The sequence below is a fragment of the Mustela lutreola genome, chromosome 5 (genome assembly GCF_030435805.1).
Source record: "Mustela lutreola isolate mMusLut2 chromosome 5, mMusLut2.pri, whole genome shotgun sequence".
NCBI classification, from domain to species: domain Eukaryota; kingdom Metazoa; phylum Chordata; class Mammalia; order Carnivora; family Mustelidae; genus Mustela; species Mustela lutreola.
The window spans coordinates 64,787,011-64,803,082 of record NC_081294.1 but is presented as its reverse complement, the minus strand read 5'-3'; the positions used below and the strand labels follow the sequence as shown (position 1 = coordinate 64,803,082).

General features: G+C 38.6%; 1 protein-coding gene across 2 annotated transcripts in view; it reads right to left on the bottom strand.

The window, feature by feature from the left end:
* The window catches only part of FAF2 (Fas associated factor family member 2), a 64,136-nt gene that overhangs the window by 10,048 nt on the left and 38,016 nt on the right, over nucleotides 1–16,072 (bottom strand). Inside the window, exons 1-6 of one of the 2 annotated variants that reach the window (XM_059174359.1) lie at nucleotides 8,064–8,372; nucleotides 7,817–7,951; nucleotides 5,493–5,569; nucleotides 2,812–2,950; nucleotides 1,153–1,238; nucleotides 960–1,051 (exon numbers count right to left, since the gene is read on the bottom strand). In XM_059174359.1, the coding sequence (XP_059030342.1) occupies nucleotides 960–1,051; nucleotides 1,153–1,238; nucleotides 2,812–2,950; nucleotides 5,493–5,569; nucleotides 7,817–7,951; nucleotides 8,064–8,075 (541 nt within the window). In that variant the 5' untranslated portion in view covers nucleotides 8,076–8,372. Of the gene's footprint in view, nucleotides 1–959; nucleotides 1,052–1,152; nucleotides 1,239–2,811; nucleotides 2,951–5,492; nucleotides 5,570–7,816; nucleotides 7,952–8,063; nucleotides 8,373–16,072 lie in introns of those variants that run through there. The other variant, XM_059174358.1, reaches the window with a different exon arrangement.

The window sequence follows — 16,072 nt, the reverse complement described above, 5'->3', positions numbered from 1 at the left end:
CTCCACCACTGTCTTCTGCCTTTTCTTCCTCTTATTCAGTCCCTTCCTTATCCCCTTTTTTAAGTCTCCCCCACATCACCCTCAAACAAAAGAGGTAGTTTTTCTGTTTTAAAGGAGTTTCAGAAAGTTGGTTTTCTGAATAACCAAGGTTTTACCATAACGGAGTTTTACTTGTTTTCCTTATGGTTTGAAAGAAGAGATTTTATATGCTTCTATAAAAAATATCCTTAGTCTCACTCTATCCACTACCCTCCAATCCCAAAGCCATATCTGAATGGCAGAATGCACACTGTACAAACTTATCAGATGCTTAAAAACCAATTAGGAGTAAAGATTCAGATGTTAAGATGTAGGCAAAACATCTCGATTCTTAGGATCTAGCATAGTGCCTAGTATGCTAGTATATACTCAAGTTGCTGAACAGAAGTAGCTGCAAAGTAACTATATTTTTCTTCACTGGTTACCTTTGTATGTTATACTGAGTTCTAACAATACTTATCTCCAGTGAAGAGTTATTGTCAGCAAAGATTTGAACTTTCTGAATCCCTCTCAGCATTCAAGGTACTCAAATGATCTGTTAAAATTGCTGATGACAAGAGTAAACTCCTCTGTAAAAAGCCATTTAGATTAAAAGTAAGTTGCTGGACAGGACTGGGTGTTTTAAAACTCAAACAGGTCCTGGCAGTGGTTACCTATAAAGAACGGACTGAGTCTAAAAGACCTGAGCTTGCTAACTGTATGATCTTGGGCCAGTCTCTAAAATTCTGAGCCTGTTTCCTAAACCATAAAGTGGAGATGATACAACCCCCATCTCAGGACTACTGAGAGGATTAAATAAGATAATGTATAGTCCCTAGCACTGTGTCTCACACGGAAAAATCATGCACTAAATGGCACATTTTCCACTTATTTCAAGGATATTTCACCAATCTCAATGAGGAAAAAGAACTACAACTCACCCCTGTAGCCCTCAGGTTTATTTGTGGAACACGCCCAGAACAGCATCCTAGTGTTAATCAGAGAAATAACTTCCGGTGAACAGAGTGTGTTGCTATGGAGAGGGATGAAAAGGACATGAACAGAACTTGATTACTACAGAATATCAGCAGATCAAAAAAATTAAATAACTAAACAAATGATTAATCTACTTACCGACAGAACTCATCAGAGTCCTGGTGATCATCTCCATGAAGATAAACCAAAAGGAAGCGAAGCTCCCGCTTGGCATCATTAAGTGCCTGTGGAAAACAGAAGATCACTAATTATTACGATGACTGTGCCTTGAGCTTTTAATTAGGCTAAAGGAACAAAAGGAGAAATGAGGAAAAAAGGTGAACAAGAAATCAGATTCTGGGCTCCTACCTTCATATCCCTGGCATTTTTCTCCCTATAAAAAGTCCACACTAACAAGCTTTAATGAAAAGGTTTTAGTGTTGTTAGGATTTAAACTGTATTAGGCACATGAGAGTAGACAGGCTGACAAAGAAAGGTCCCCAACAAATCACAGAAAAGTCAGCTGTTCCCAAGTCTAAAGGAAGATAAAAACAGGAGAATCTGACTGGGTGAAAGGGAGATGAGAATTTTGCCTCTTTACAGCTACACCATCTTTGTCCATAAAAAAATACTGCAAACATGAGCCTGACCCCAGGGATGAAAGACTGGGGGACCCAAATGCATTCCAAAGAGCAAAGGGTTTAAAAGATCTTTCAAGACAAAGCCAGTGTCCAAGATTCCTATGTATACTTTTGCATTTCCAAAATCCTTAGCACATTACAATTCAATTAAGATTTCCTGAATGACCAATGGCAGTCTACCCTCAGGATCATAGCAAGGAGGGTGCATGAAAGGTAACCATCTCATTCACGTCTGCATCTCCAGCACTGAGCACACCATCCAGCATACAGTGGGAGCTTAATGCTTATTGAGTAAGGTGGCAGCAGAGCCACTGAGACCAACTATGAGAAAAAGCTGATATCGGAGAATCAAAGCAGGAAGCAAGAGTAAGCATTTTTCTTTTTTACCAGATAGATTCAGGAATACAAAAACCTGAAACAAAACCATCCTTTGGACTATGTTCACAGTGTTATTTCTATATTTTTCTCTGGCAAACTAGAGATATGCCTAACACCCACAAAACTCTTAATCTTCACCCCGAGAGTTAACAGTTCAAAGGCCTGTGTGGCTTGGGTTGAATAAGATGTGCTGCCTTGAGTCTATGGTCTATGCCCTTATTCAATTCTGTGAGGGATCAAAGATAACTTGGGCTTTGCCTTCGAGGGGATTACTCTCTGATACAGGAGATAAAACATGAACATAATCAACCATAATATAAGGAAGAATGTGAAACTGCTGTAAGTTTTCCCCCAAAAAAGCTATTAAAGCACAGAAGGAAAGACTACTATTTTAGATTGCAAGCTAGGCCAAGTAGGGCACATCAATCAGAAAGGGTATAGGGAAGGGAGTGATATGACCTAGTTGAAGGATGGGCAAGGTTCCATTTAGAAAAATGTGAGGAAGGCATTCCAGGTAGAGGGAAAAGCAAAAGCAAAGGCACAGAGGTGAAAAAAGTAGAGTATGTTCAGGAAATGGTTTAGCTGGAACCTAGGGTATGGAGAAACAAGTTATATAGGAAAAACCTCAAAAGGAGGTTGGGATTAGATTAAGTAGGGCTGGCTTTCTTTTTCTGTAAGCAGTGAAGAGGTATTTAAGGTTCCTGAGTAAAAGAATGACATGATCAGTGCTGGGCTACGCTTTCCTTTGTGGATAGAACCATATCAATAAATTGGCATCTATATGGTTTGTGGCACTGACCTGGCTGTACGTTCCCTGGTAGAAGACAGGGTGTGCCCTCCCATATTTCTCTTCAAAAGAGTGCATAAATGAAACAATGTCCCCAACGGGGTCAGTGACCCGGCTGCGAGGGTCAGGCCGTATAAAACGAAGAGCAAACCTGGGGAGGAAGGAATAAATATCACATGAATCGGCTTATTGTAGTGCATATGGAGTGGGCCAGTTCGTAAAGATTCCTACAACAGAGCCAGAGGCATGGCAGCAAAAGGAGGTGAATGGTCTATGAATGGACCATCAAATCTGAGAGTAGAGTCTGGCTCAAAAGCTGCAAAGTAGCAAGTGTTTTTCCATTGCCCCTTCAAGACAAATGTAAACTACTAGGATTATAAATTCCAACAATGGCCTAAACAAATCCTGAGTGTTTTTTTGCAGAAAAATTCAGGACTAGAAAAATTGTAAAAGGAAGACACAGTCCAAAAAGATCATAGGTCAGACTGTGCCCCCAGACTCCCTAGAATGGCACTGTCTAATAAGGCAGCCACTAGACACATGGGGCTAAGTTTAAATTAACTAAATAAAATACAAAATGAAATTCAGTTCCTCAGTTGCTCTCACCACATTAAGTACTCAATAGTCACATGAGGTTAGTGGCTTCCACACTGGACAGCGAAGATACAGAATGTTTCCATTATCACAGAAAATTCTATTGCATAGAATTGCTCTAGAATAGAGTTCTGTCTCTTTTTTGGTTGTCCTACTTGCCTCTCCCTCTCCTTTCTATTGTCCTGGGATTTTGAATTTCCAGAGCATACTCCCAAGTTATTCAAATTATGGACAGGCTTCAACCCGAACTTGTGGACATGATTTACTTGCTTTTCAAGGAGGCAAGTAAAATTCTGCTAAATGGCTGGCGGTTAATCGCATCCATGAAGGAAGTTTTAAAACTGACCTAGAGTACACTGGTAGATTTGGAGACCTGGCAGCTTTGTCAAGTTAAGGATGATACCACACATCTGTTTCTTAAAAGCCTATCTTCTATTTGTATTGCACAACTTATTTACCCTTTGGGTTTCCACAGAAGGCAATGGACAGAGTTTTGACAAGTCAATGAGCTACATAACATTAAATAAGTTGTCTGGATGATACAGTTGCATTAAAATTAGTCAGACATGCCATGCATACTCTTTTTCCAAGGAAAGCACACAATACTCACGTACTTGAGGCATTTTCAGCACAGAAAAGTTGACTAAACTATGACACTTTCCTTTCCAAATACTGAGCCAATTCCTTAGCCTCTCAAATTCCCCACGTGTATACAATTTCACTTAGAAATTCTCCTAAGTAATCAAATCAAATTCACTGACACAAACATTGCAGAGGAAATTAAAAACAAATGTAAGAAGTTGTATATGTGGGGAGTGGTTAGAAATCATTTAGAAAATTGATTTTGGTAACTTTCTTGGAAATTAAGGATTTAAGACTATTTTATTATTCTCTTAAGTTTTCAAATTTTGATGAGCAAATGGATAAAGGCTGTAACTTTTCTTTCTAATTACAATACATTCCCATGGCTTACATAATTCAGGACAATCAGCTTTTTTTTTTTTTTTTAAAGATCTCAATTCAGTCTTTGTTATGATTTTAACAGTTTATATGTGCCCATTTTAAAATTAAACAGGATGGAAAAAGTACCAATTGATTAACTGGTAACCAATAAGAACTTTGCTAAAGCTAAGAAGTCATGAAACAGGCAACTCCTAAAACAACCAAGTAGTCAAGGTAAAAGGTATTACCTGATCCTTGCACTTTTACACCGCTGGGTCCTCACCGTCAAAGCCTCTGCTCTCTAGAGCAAGGCAAAGTTTTTCCATATATGGGGGGGAATATAGGTTGCCATGTATACAAGGCCCAGACCACATATTCTAGCTCCATCTGTTGGCCTGGATGCCCATACAACATGTTAGTTCCCCATAAAGCCTAAGTATGGGTTCATTTACTACTCAGCTCTAGACCAGATGCCCCAAGACCAATATGCCAGAAACTTGGTCCCCTTTGACTTTTCTAGCCCAGGCCCCTCTTTGTCTTCCAGTGCTGAGCTCTCTGAATGGTACATGAAGGAGGCAAGAAGAAAAGTGAAAGTATGAATCAAGAGGGTAGACATAAGGAAGGATGACAGTGTCCGCAACCTATGGGTTGCCAGTACAAAGGAGAATGTACAGCAGTGTCTGAGAGGTAAAACTGTTGTGGGAGAGAGAAATATAGGTAATCTCAGAGCAAGACAGTTTGTTGGGATTAGAAGTAGTCAGATGAAGTTAGATGGTTTAGGGTAAAAGTTATAAGGAGTGTATGAGATAATGGTGGTTAGAAAGAAAAGGGTGTGAAGATTAACTAGGGAATGTAGAGGTGACAAACAACGTGGGCAGAAGGAGGATAATGATAAATGTAGGTAGACTGACCTTCAGAACAACAGGCAAGATTACTTTACAGGGTCAATTTAAAACAGTTCCATTTCACAACATTTGTTATGTTTGATCAATTTAAAATCTTGTCATACTACGTTAAAAGATTGTTCAGGAAGACTCTTCAATGTGATGACAAACTGGCAAGTCAAAACCGACAGCAAAAACCTTATTATTTTGGTCTATGTTTCAGCTCCAAAGTCTGCCCTATTGCTACTGACGCATAAATACAAAGGTACATACCTAAATATATCAAGTATTGTGTAATAGGTAAACCGGAATGGAAGCATTATCAAGTAATAACCCCATCCAAGCAGCCCCTGAAATTCCAAAAACAAAGTTAGACACCATTCTCTCAATCCCTAATACCCTGCAAAAATGACTAGTTCAGATTTTCACTCTCCTTTTGTTCTGAATTTCATATGATTCCTCCCTCTACAATATGGTTCCCTCTTCCCTGGCCACCCTTTTCTTTCCTATCCTTCCTAAAGACCTACTGCCTTTCATCTCATTTCATCTGATACTATCATATTTTCCCTTATCACATAATTATTGTATTAAATCTGCTTCAGCACTTTCTGCAGTTACTTATACTAGTAGTCAAATTTAATTACAAGTATGCCTCCCAACACTGTAAATATTCATTCTTTCCTTTTCAGATTTACATATTTCCTTTTCAGATTTCACATTACACATTAAAATATGGTATACAGAAGTAACAAGAAAGATAACCACCTTGGGACATTTGATTATAAATTTGTATATAAATGACAGATAATTATATTAACCACAATTATAAATCCCAAATGGCTGCCAATATTAATATTAATAAATATTAAAATAAAAGAAAATAAATAATAATAAAATAATAATAATTACTATTATTTTAGCAATGCTAATTACTACTGCTGTTATTATTAACTAGAATATATAAGGGGCTCCATAGTTTACAAAGCATTTCTTCTATGTCACAACGTGTTACTGTGATACCTTCCCTGTGTCTATGGCCAGGGGGCTCTGAAGCCCCATGGCTGACGATAGGGTCCCAAACACTGAATCAAGCCCAAAACAAACTGAGGAAATATTAGGCATATACAGAATTTCTGGAGTCATATAATTGCTCTAGGAATCTGTTTTCTTCTACTTAAGAATACCCTACAACAACTAGTTAGAAACACTGTTTTTAAAACGTTGTCAAGTACTCCATAAACAAAAGTATGATAATGGAGTAAATTCTAACTGCTGGAAGGTTAAAGAGAGTGCTTTCTTGGAATTTTAAGCCTGGATGGTTCAGTTGGTAAGCATGTGTGTCTGGCTCAGGTCACCATCCTGGGATCCTGGGATCAAGACCCACACTCGGCTCCTTGCTGAGCAGAAAGCTTGCTTCTCCTTCTCCTTCTGCCTGTGGCCACCCCTCCTTGTCTTCTCTATGTGTCAAATAAATAAAAAACTTAAAAAAAAAAAGTCCTCTGGAGTTCATTTATTAGTATACATTATCTGACTTTCCTAATTAGACTAAAAGAGCAATTTGAAGGGGGAGAACTGGCTCTTTATTCATATCTGGATCACCAACAGCAAAATACCAGATACAATAGAGCACCCTTAAATGCCTCCTGAATTTAAAGGAACCACCATCACCTCCCTGCTACTAGCTATTCAAGACAAATTTCAAACATATGACCAAAGACTCCACAAAGATTCCAAGTACTTCCCCAGAAGTAGCTGAAAATTAAGTAAAATGAAGTAACCAAGAACTAAGTAAACATTCTAACTTAAAAATGAAAGTGAAAGACCTAGGGGTGCCTGGCTCAAGTGGCAGAACATGTACTCTTGATCTCATGATTGTGAGTCTGAGCCCCACACTGGGGAGATTATGTAAAAAAATAAAATCTTGGGGTGCCTGGGTGGCTCAGTGGGTTAAAGCCTCTGCCTTCAGCTCAGGTCATGATCCCAGGGTCCTGGGATTAAGCCCCGCATCGGGCTCTCTGCTCCGTGGAGAGCCTGCTTCCTCCTCTCTCTCTGCCTACTTGTGATCTCTGTCTGTCAAATAAATAAATAAAATGTTAAAAAAAAAAAAAAAATCTTGGGGCACTTGGGTGGCTCAGTGGGTTAAAGCCTCTGCCTTCAGCTCAGGTCATGATCCCAGATCCTGGGATCGAGCCCTGCATTGGCCTCTCTGCTCAGCAGGGAGCCTGCTTCTGCCTCTTTCTCTGCCTGCCTCTCTGCTTACTTGTGATGTCTCTGTGTCAAATAAATAAAATCTTAAAAAAAAAAAAATCTTGGGGAAAAAAGTGGAAGATCTATTTAATATGTAGCAAACATTTTTAGACATGTAAATAAAACTGTGTACTCAAAACAAGGTACAAAAAACTCCTAAAAAAAACTAGCAAAAGGGGGAAAAAAAAAAGGATAGTTATCAATTCATTGAGGAATAAATCAACCAGAGAGCCAGGTCTAGCTAAGGCTCCCATTCTGATTATTTCCTTATTCCTGTCATACAGAGATCAATACAACCTAGTGAATGGACTTATAAAATAAGGGGGAAATTCCAGCTACAAATAACTTGCCCTTGGTTGTGGTCTTGAGACAACATAGCTGTAGATCCTGTGGTCAGCTGTATTAACTTGCAGGGGTCGGGATGGAGGTGGGTTGAAAACACTTGGTACACCTTCTTGCTCATTCAATCGGTCCTGTACAGCAGCCTGAGAAGGAAAAAAGAGCATTAAGAGTTTCAGTGATACTCAATTCAACCCAAAAGAAAAGATGAGGCAACCACTGCTTAGTGTTTCAAAAAGGATTACTTGAGGAGTATACCTTTATAGACATTTAACACACTATGCTGGGAGTCAGTGTGTGGTGATAGCTCCAGAATTCACAGAAGTCCAAGAAGCTTATCTGGAAGCTCCATTAATGCGGCAAACACAATTGCTTTTATCCAAACGGTATGTGTTATTAAGGGTGGCTGGGATCCAAGGTGCTTCACTGTAGGAAGGAAAGCCATCCACAGAGAATACCTATAGACATGCAATGGAGCAGTCATGATGAGCAGTGTTTGATGGAGGGCTTGGCTTTGGAACAGAGAAACTTAGGTCTGAATCTTAGCTCTATCACTCAGAAGTCGATTGGCTTATGAGCCTCAGTTTCCTCACATGTAAAACAAAAGAATACTATTTTCAGGGTTAATTTGAAAATTTAATAGGATGTCTATATAAGATCCTAATATAATTTTTTAAAGATTTTATTTTTAAGATTTTATTTATTTGAGAGAAAGAGAGTGAGTGAGGCAGCCAAGCAGGGGGAGTGGCAGGCAGAGGGAGAGGGAGAAGCAGACTCACCGCTGAGCAAGCAGTCTGACGCAGGGCTCGATCCCAGAACCCTGGGACCATGACCTGAGCCAAAGGTAGATGCTTAACCAACTGAGCCACCCAGGTGCCTCAAGATCCTAATATAATTCTTGATAGAATATTCAATAAAAAAACCTTATTCTCTTTTTTAAATAAAGATTATTTATTTATTAGAGAGACAGCAAGTACGTGTGAGTGGGGGGAGGGGCAGAGGGAGAGAATCTTAAGCAGACTCCCCACCGAGTGTGGAGCCCCATACTGGACTCAATCTCATGACTCCAAGATCATGATCTGAGCCAGAACCAAGAGTTGGACGTTTAACCAACTGAGCCAGTTTTTGGGTGTCCCTCAAAACTTTACTCTCTTCTTAACTTTGCCCCAGAAAACGAGTATTTGTCACTGTCATAAAAAATCTGGCCCTACCCAAAGAGAGATCTAGGTTTTTGGTTTTGGATTCTGGGAGATAATCTCTGATAGGAGTGTCTTTGTTACCAGATCTCAGGGCAAAAATGGCCATCCCGGAAAGACCAACCATATGTTTTAGGGTGGGGACTTTGTGTAATGAGCATTAGTTGATCTGGAGACTGAGCTCAATAGTAGGCAACCAACCAATTCAATCATGACCATGTAATGAAGCCCCAGTGAAAACTCTGGACACAGAAGCTGAGATGAGCTTCCCTGGTTGGCAATACTTCATGAATAATGTCATAAATCTTTGATTCCATTAAAGAGGAATATGGAAGCTTTGTGTTTAGAAGTCAAGATTCTGCCCTATATGTCTTTTCCTTTAGCTGATTTTAGTCTGTATTCTTTCCATGTAATAAACTGTCACCCAAGTATAATAGCTTTTAGAGAACTCTTCTCATGAATTATCAAACCTGAGGGTGGTTTTGGGAAATTCCCAAACCTGCAGTTACTGTCAGAAGTGAAGGTGGTGGGGCGCCTGGGTGGCTCAGTGGGTTAAAACCTCTGCCTTTGGCTCGGGTCGTGGTCCCAGGGTCCTGGGATCGAACCCCGCATCGGGCTCTCTGCTCAGCAGGGAGCCTGCTTCCCTTCCTCTCTCTGCCTGTCTCTCTGCCTACTTGTGATCTCTGTCTGTCAAATAAATAAATAAAATCTTTAAAAAAAAAAAGAAGAAGAAGAAGAAGTGAAGGTGGTCTTTTACGAACTTGTGTGTGCTAACCATGATAGTTGGCTTTAAACTTTGTGAGGTGGCTAACTTCATCAGGTAGTTCTCTAAGTTTTCATATTTTTGAGTATTATGGCATAACGATGTGGAAAGAGCATTCTTCAACAAATGATGCTGGGACAACTTACTGACATGCAAAAGAATGAACTTGAACTCCTAAATCACATTATATGCAAAAATTTACTCAAAATACATCAAAGACCTAAAGAGCTGAAATTATACAACTTGTAAAAGAAAAATTAAAATCTTCATGACCTTCTATTAGGCAACTGTTCCTTAGATATGACACTAAAAGCACAAACAACAAAAAGAAAAAAATTAGATAAAATGGACTTTTCACCAAAACTGAAAACTTCTGTGCATCAAAGGGAAACTACCAACAGAATCAAAAGACAGCCCACAGAATCAAAGAAAAGATTTACATATATCTTTAAGAGTGTGGTATCAAGGGGCGCCTGGGTGGCTCAGTGGTTTGGGCTGCTGCCTTCAGCTCGGGTCATGATCTCAGGGTCCTGGGATCGAGCCCCGCATCAGGCTCCCTGCTCCGCAGGAAGCCTGCTTCCCTCTCTCTCTCTCTCTCTGCCTGCCTCTCTGCCTACTTGTGATCTCTGTCTGTCAAATAAATAAATAAAATCTTAAAAAAAAAAAAAGAGTGTGGTATCAAGAAAACATTAAAAACTTATGTTTTTAGAACTCATCATCAAAAACATAATAACCCAATTTAAAAGTGGACAAAAGACTTAAATAGACATTTCTCCACTGATATATAAATAACCAACAAGCACAAAAAATGTTCTATATAATTAGCCATCAGAAAAACGCAAATCAACAGCACAAGAAAATATTTCACATCCACAAAAAGACTATAATATAAAAGATTAACAAATGTTAGTAAGGATGTGGAGAAATCGGAACCTTCATACACTACTGCTGGGAATGTAAAATAGTGTAGCCTCTTTGGAAACAGTCTGGCAGTTCTTCAAAAGGTTAAACACAGAGTTGTCACAAGACTCAGCAACTCCACTCCTAGATATACATCCAAGAGAAATGAAATAATCTCCACAAAAATTTGTATACTACTGTTCACTGCAACATTACTGATAATGGAAAAAGTGGAAACACCCAAGCATTTATCAACTGTGGTATATTCATACAAGGGAATGTGATTTGACAATAAAAAGGAATGAAGTATTGATACATATTATGACATACATAAATCTTGAAAACAACATGCTAAGTGAAGTAAGCCAGACATAAATGGACAAATACTGTCTGATGCCACTTATAAGAGGTATTTAGAATAGCCAAATTCTATAGAGACAAAAAATGCAATTATGGTTACCAGAGGCAGGGGAAGAAGATAATGGAAAATAATTGTTCAAATTTAATAGGTACAGAGTTTCAGTGTGGGACTATGAAAAAGTTCTGAAGATGGACAGCATTACCATTATCACAACAATGTAATTGTACTTAATGTAACAAAATTGTAAACTTAAAAATGGTTAAAATGGTAAGATTTTATGTTTATTTTACCACAACACAAAAAAAGGAATGCAGTGCTGATACATGCGAACATGGATGAACCTTGAAAATATCGAGTGAAAGCAGCCAGTCACAAAAGACCATATACAATTCCACTCACATGGAAGTCCAGAAAAGGAAAATCTATAAACAGAAAGTAGGTTAGTAGTTGCTTAGGAACAGGGAGGGATAGAAGTAGGTGGGTAATAGCTAAAGGGTATGGGGTTTTTGGTGTGTGGGGGGTCAGGGTCTCAATATTCTAAAACATTTTTGGGAAAATGTTTTAAAACTGATGGTGGTAATGGCTGCACAACTTTGTGAATATACTAAAATCTGCTGAATTTCACATTTTAAATGGGTGAACCATTTGGTATGTGAATTACGTATCAATAATAAAGCTGTCATTTAAAACCCACAACTGAAAGCAATTACTGTCAATGATAAATTAGAGCTTCTAGGCAAAAATTAGAATTTTAGAAAACTTGTATTTGCCACTGTAAACTTGGTGATTTCCTAACGCCTTTTAAAAGCTTTTCTGATGAGTATGGTGGTGCTATTAACACATGAAATTATAGGGGTGCCTGGGTGGCTCAGTGGGTTAAAGCCTCTGCCTTGAGCTAGGTCATGATCTCAGGGTCCTGGGATCCAGGCCCGCATCGGGCTCTCTGCTCAGCAGGGAGCCTGCTTCCCTCTCTCTCTCTGCCTGCCTCTCTGCCTACTTGTGATCTCTGTCTGTCAAATAAATAAATAAAATCTTAAAAAAATAACAAATATAAATAAATAAAAATAAAAAGGACATTTATGGGGCACCTGGGTGGCTCAGTCAGCTGAGCATCCAACTGTTGATTTCAATTGGGTTCATGATCTCAGGGTTGTGGGATCAAGCTCCAAAAGAGGTCAACGCTCAGTGTGGAGTCGTCTTGTCCCTCCCCCTCTGCTCCTTACCCTAGCTAACATATGCACTCTCGCTCTAAAATAAATAAATAAACCTTAAAAAAAAAATCATTCATAAGAACTAAACAACAACAACAAGTGCAAGAAAGATCAATAGATTTCAATGTAAAAGAGTGGAAAGTTCCTTCATATGGTTTCAAATTCCATATCACAGCTAATAAGAAACTGCCATGTATCAGAGAACAACCATGGTTATATGGAAAGGTTATTGAAGTATTTTTCTCATTTTCAACTATAATTGGGTGAAACTAGATTTTCTTCACATACTTCAATTAAAGTGATGTATCAAAACAGATTAAAGGTAACGCAGATGAAAATCCAGATTTTTTTCTCTATTAAGCTAGACATTTAAGAGATTTGCAAAAATTTATGTTAACATGTAATGGATTTATTTTTAAGATGAGCTAAAAATTTTTTTGGTTTTAATTTGTAATACGGTAATAAATATCAATTGATAAAAGCCAGTATAAACAAGCTCTATGGAGGTTCTCAAATTCTTAAGTGTAAACAGTGGCATGAAAAAGTTCAAGAACCTCTGGATTATTTGGGGGAAATATATACATAAATTTTTAGATAGGCATAAAAATATCTGGAAACATTTAAAAATGTTAATATTATTTTATTAGGGGTTTAGGATTAAAAGATTGTAATAGAAATGTGATCTGAATGGGAATTTTTTCATATTTCATTTTAGGCTTTAAACTTTTTAAAGCCAGGATTATTTTAATGTATTTCATGTGTTATTTTTATGAGTTACTAAAATAGATTAAGGTGAAAAAAACTGTAAAGATGGCATAATCCCACTAGTGTAGCAAGAAAATTATATTTCAATCTACAGTCATATAAATAAATATAAAAAGTCCAAAAGGACATACACTAAAACTTAATGCCAGTAGTGGAATTAAGGGAGAGGGTTTTCTTCTTTATGCTTTTCGGAATTCTTTATCTGTGTGGGTATGCACATGTACACAGGTATTTTGCAACAAGCTTTTAATATTATAATAAGTCATTTCCTATTAAAGGATGGTCAACATTATGCCAGGTAATTAAAAAAATCAATAAAGAAAAGCAGGCGCAACAATATTAATATATCAAGGTAGAATTTAAAGCAAAAAGTATCATCTGATAATAAGAGATATTACAAGAAAGCTCTAACAGGCACTTGTTTTTCTGTGTCAAATATTCAAACTGTAAAATTAGAAAGTGTCTCCCTAAGAATAAAGCATAGTATTTTTTTTTTTAAAGATTTTATTTACTGGGCGCCTGGGTGGCTCAGTGGCTTAAGCCGCTGCCTTCGGCTCAGGTCATGATCTCGGGGTCCCGGGATCGAGTCCCGCATGGGGCTCTCTGCTCAGCAGGGAACCTGCTTCCTCCTCTCTCTCTCTCTCTGCCTGCCTCTCGGCCTACTTGTGATCTCTGTCTGTCAAATAAATAAATAAAATCTTAAAAAAAAAAAAAAAAGATTTTATTTATTTATTGGACACAGAGAGAGAGAGATCCCAAGTAGGAGAGAGGCAGGCAGAGAGAGAGGAGGAAGCAGGCTCCCCACTGAGCAGAGAGCCGGATGCGGGCCTCGACCCCGGACCCTGAGACCATGCAGAGGCTTAACCCACTGAGCCACCCAGGAGCCCTAAAACATAAAATTTATTAATATAGTTTATCTGCACCATGGCCTGCCTTTCCACAGCATGTACTAAAGATTAGAATTTCTTTGACATATTTGTTATTAACACTGGAAAAATATATACATATATTATCAGTACACTAAGCCGAGTTACATATATATGAAGGTCTGGAAGAACATACACTAAAACATCAAATATGGTTATCTTAAATGTGATTACCAAGAACTTTTACTTTATTTATTTATTTTTAAGATTTTATTAATTTGAGAGAGAGAAAGCACGAGAGGGGAGGAACAGAGGGAGAGGGAAAAGCAGACTCCCTGATGAGCAGGGAGCCTGGCATGGGGCTCAATCCCAGGACCCTGAGATCATAACCTGAGCTGAAAGCAGATGCTTAACCAACCAACTGAGCCATCTAGGGCCCCTAAGCAAATAGTCTTAAATTGCAACAGTTAAATTAGATGTCATTGGACACTGCCTAGTTTTTTTTAAAAAAAATCTTTTTTAGAGAGCGTGAACACATGACTGGGAGCAGGCAGAGGCAGACTCTCAAGCAGGCTCCAGGCCCAAGGTGGGGCTCAATCCCACACCCCAAGATAATGACCTGAGTCGAAATCACAGCCTGATGCTCTACCAACTGAGCCACTCAGGCACCCCAAGAACTTTCACTTTAAACTTTATCAACTCTGTATCTTAAATTTGGGGTAGACATGTACTGTTTTTGTAATTAGAAAAAAAGACATCACCAGTGAGAAACAAATCCAATGTGGAGCTCAATCCCAGAACCCCAAGATCATGACCTGAGCCAAAACTAAGAGCTGGATGCTAAACGGACGTACCACTCAGGCGCCTCAGGAAACAGCAGATTTTAATTATACAGTTAAATAAGCTTGATTGAATACAGACACCAAATCTTTATCCAACAAAAAACACATTCCTTGATAACCACCTAGTTGTCAACAGCGATTACTTCTTAAAAAAGAAGGAAAAGAAAGGAGGTGCGGGTGTTGGAGAGGAATGACATGCAAGCAACTTACATGGGGTGTGATTTTACCCATATGTGTTTATTTTACTAGTTTTTCATTTATATTTTTATATACACATTTTTTTTCTTTTCAAATTTTTATTTTAATTTCAGTTAGTTACTATACAGTGCAATATTAGTTTCAGGAATAGAATTCAGTGATTCAGCACTTACATGTAACACCCAATGCTCATCACAAATGCCCTCTCTTAATGCCCTTCACCCATCTAGATCATCCCCCACCCACCTCCCTCTAGCAACCCTCAGTTTGTTTTCAGCCATTAAGAGTCTCGTATGGATTGTTTCCCTCTAATTTTGCCCCTTCCACATGTTCATCCGTTTTTTTCCTTAAATTCCACATGTGAGTGAAATCATATGATATCTATCATTCTCTGACTTACTTTGCTTAACGTAAAATATTCTAGTCTCATCCACATCATTGCTAATGGCAAGATTTCATTCCTTTTGTTGGCTGAGCAATATTCCACTGTGTGTGTGTGTGTGTGTGTGTGTGTGTACACACACACATACATCTTCTTTATCCATTCATCAGCTGATGGCCATTTGGGCTACTGTTGATAATCCTGCCATATATATACAATGCTGCTATAAACACTGGGGTGTATGTACTCCATGGAATCTGTATTTTTTTTTAAGATTATTTATTTATTTATTTGACAGGCAGAGATTACAAGTAGGCAGAGAGGCAGGCAGAGAGAGAGGAGGAAGCAGGCTCCCCACTGAGCAGAGAGCCCGACGTGGGGCTCGATCCCAGGACCCTGGGATCATGACCCGAGCCGAAGGCAGAGGCTTCAACCCAATGAGCCACCCAGGTGCCCTGGAATCTGTATTTTTGTATCCTTCAGGTAAATACCTAATAGTGTAACTGCTAAATTGCAGGGTAGTTCTACTTTTAACTTTATGAGGACTCTCCATGATTTTCCACAGTGGCTGCACCACTTTGCATTCCCATCCAACAGTGCAACAGGGTTCCTCTTTCTCTGTATGCCCACCAACACCTGTTCTTTCTTGTTGTTCATTTTAGCCCTTCTGACAGGTGTGATGTGGTATCTCATCGTGGTTTTGACTTGATGAATGATGTTGAGCATCTTTTCATGTGTCTGTTAGCCATCTGGATGTCTTCTGTCCATTTCTTAAGTGGATTA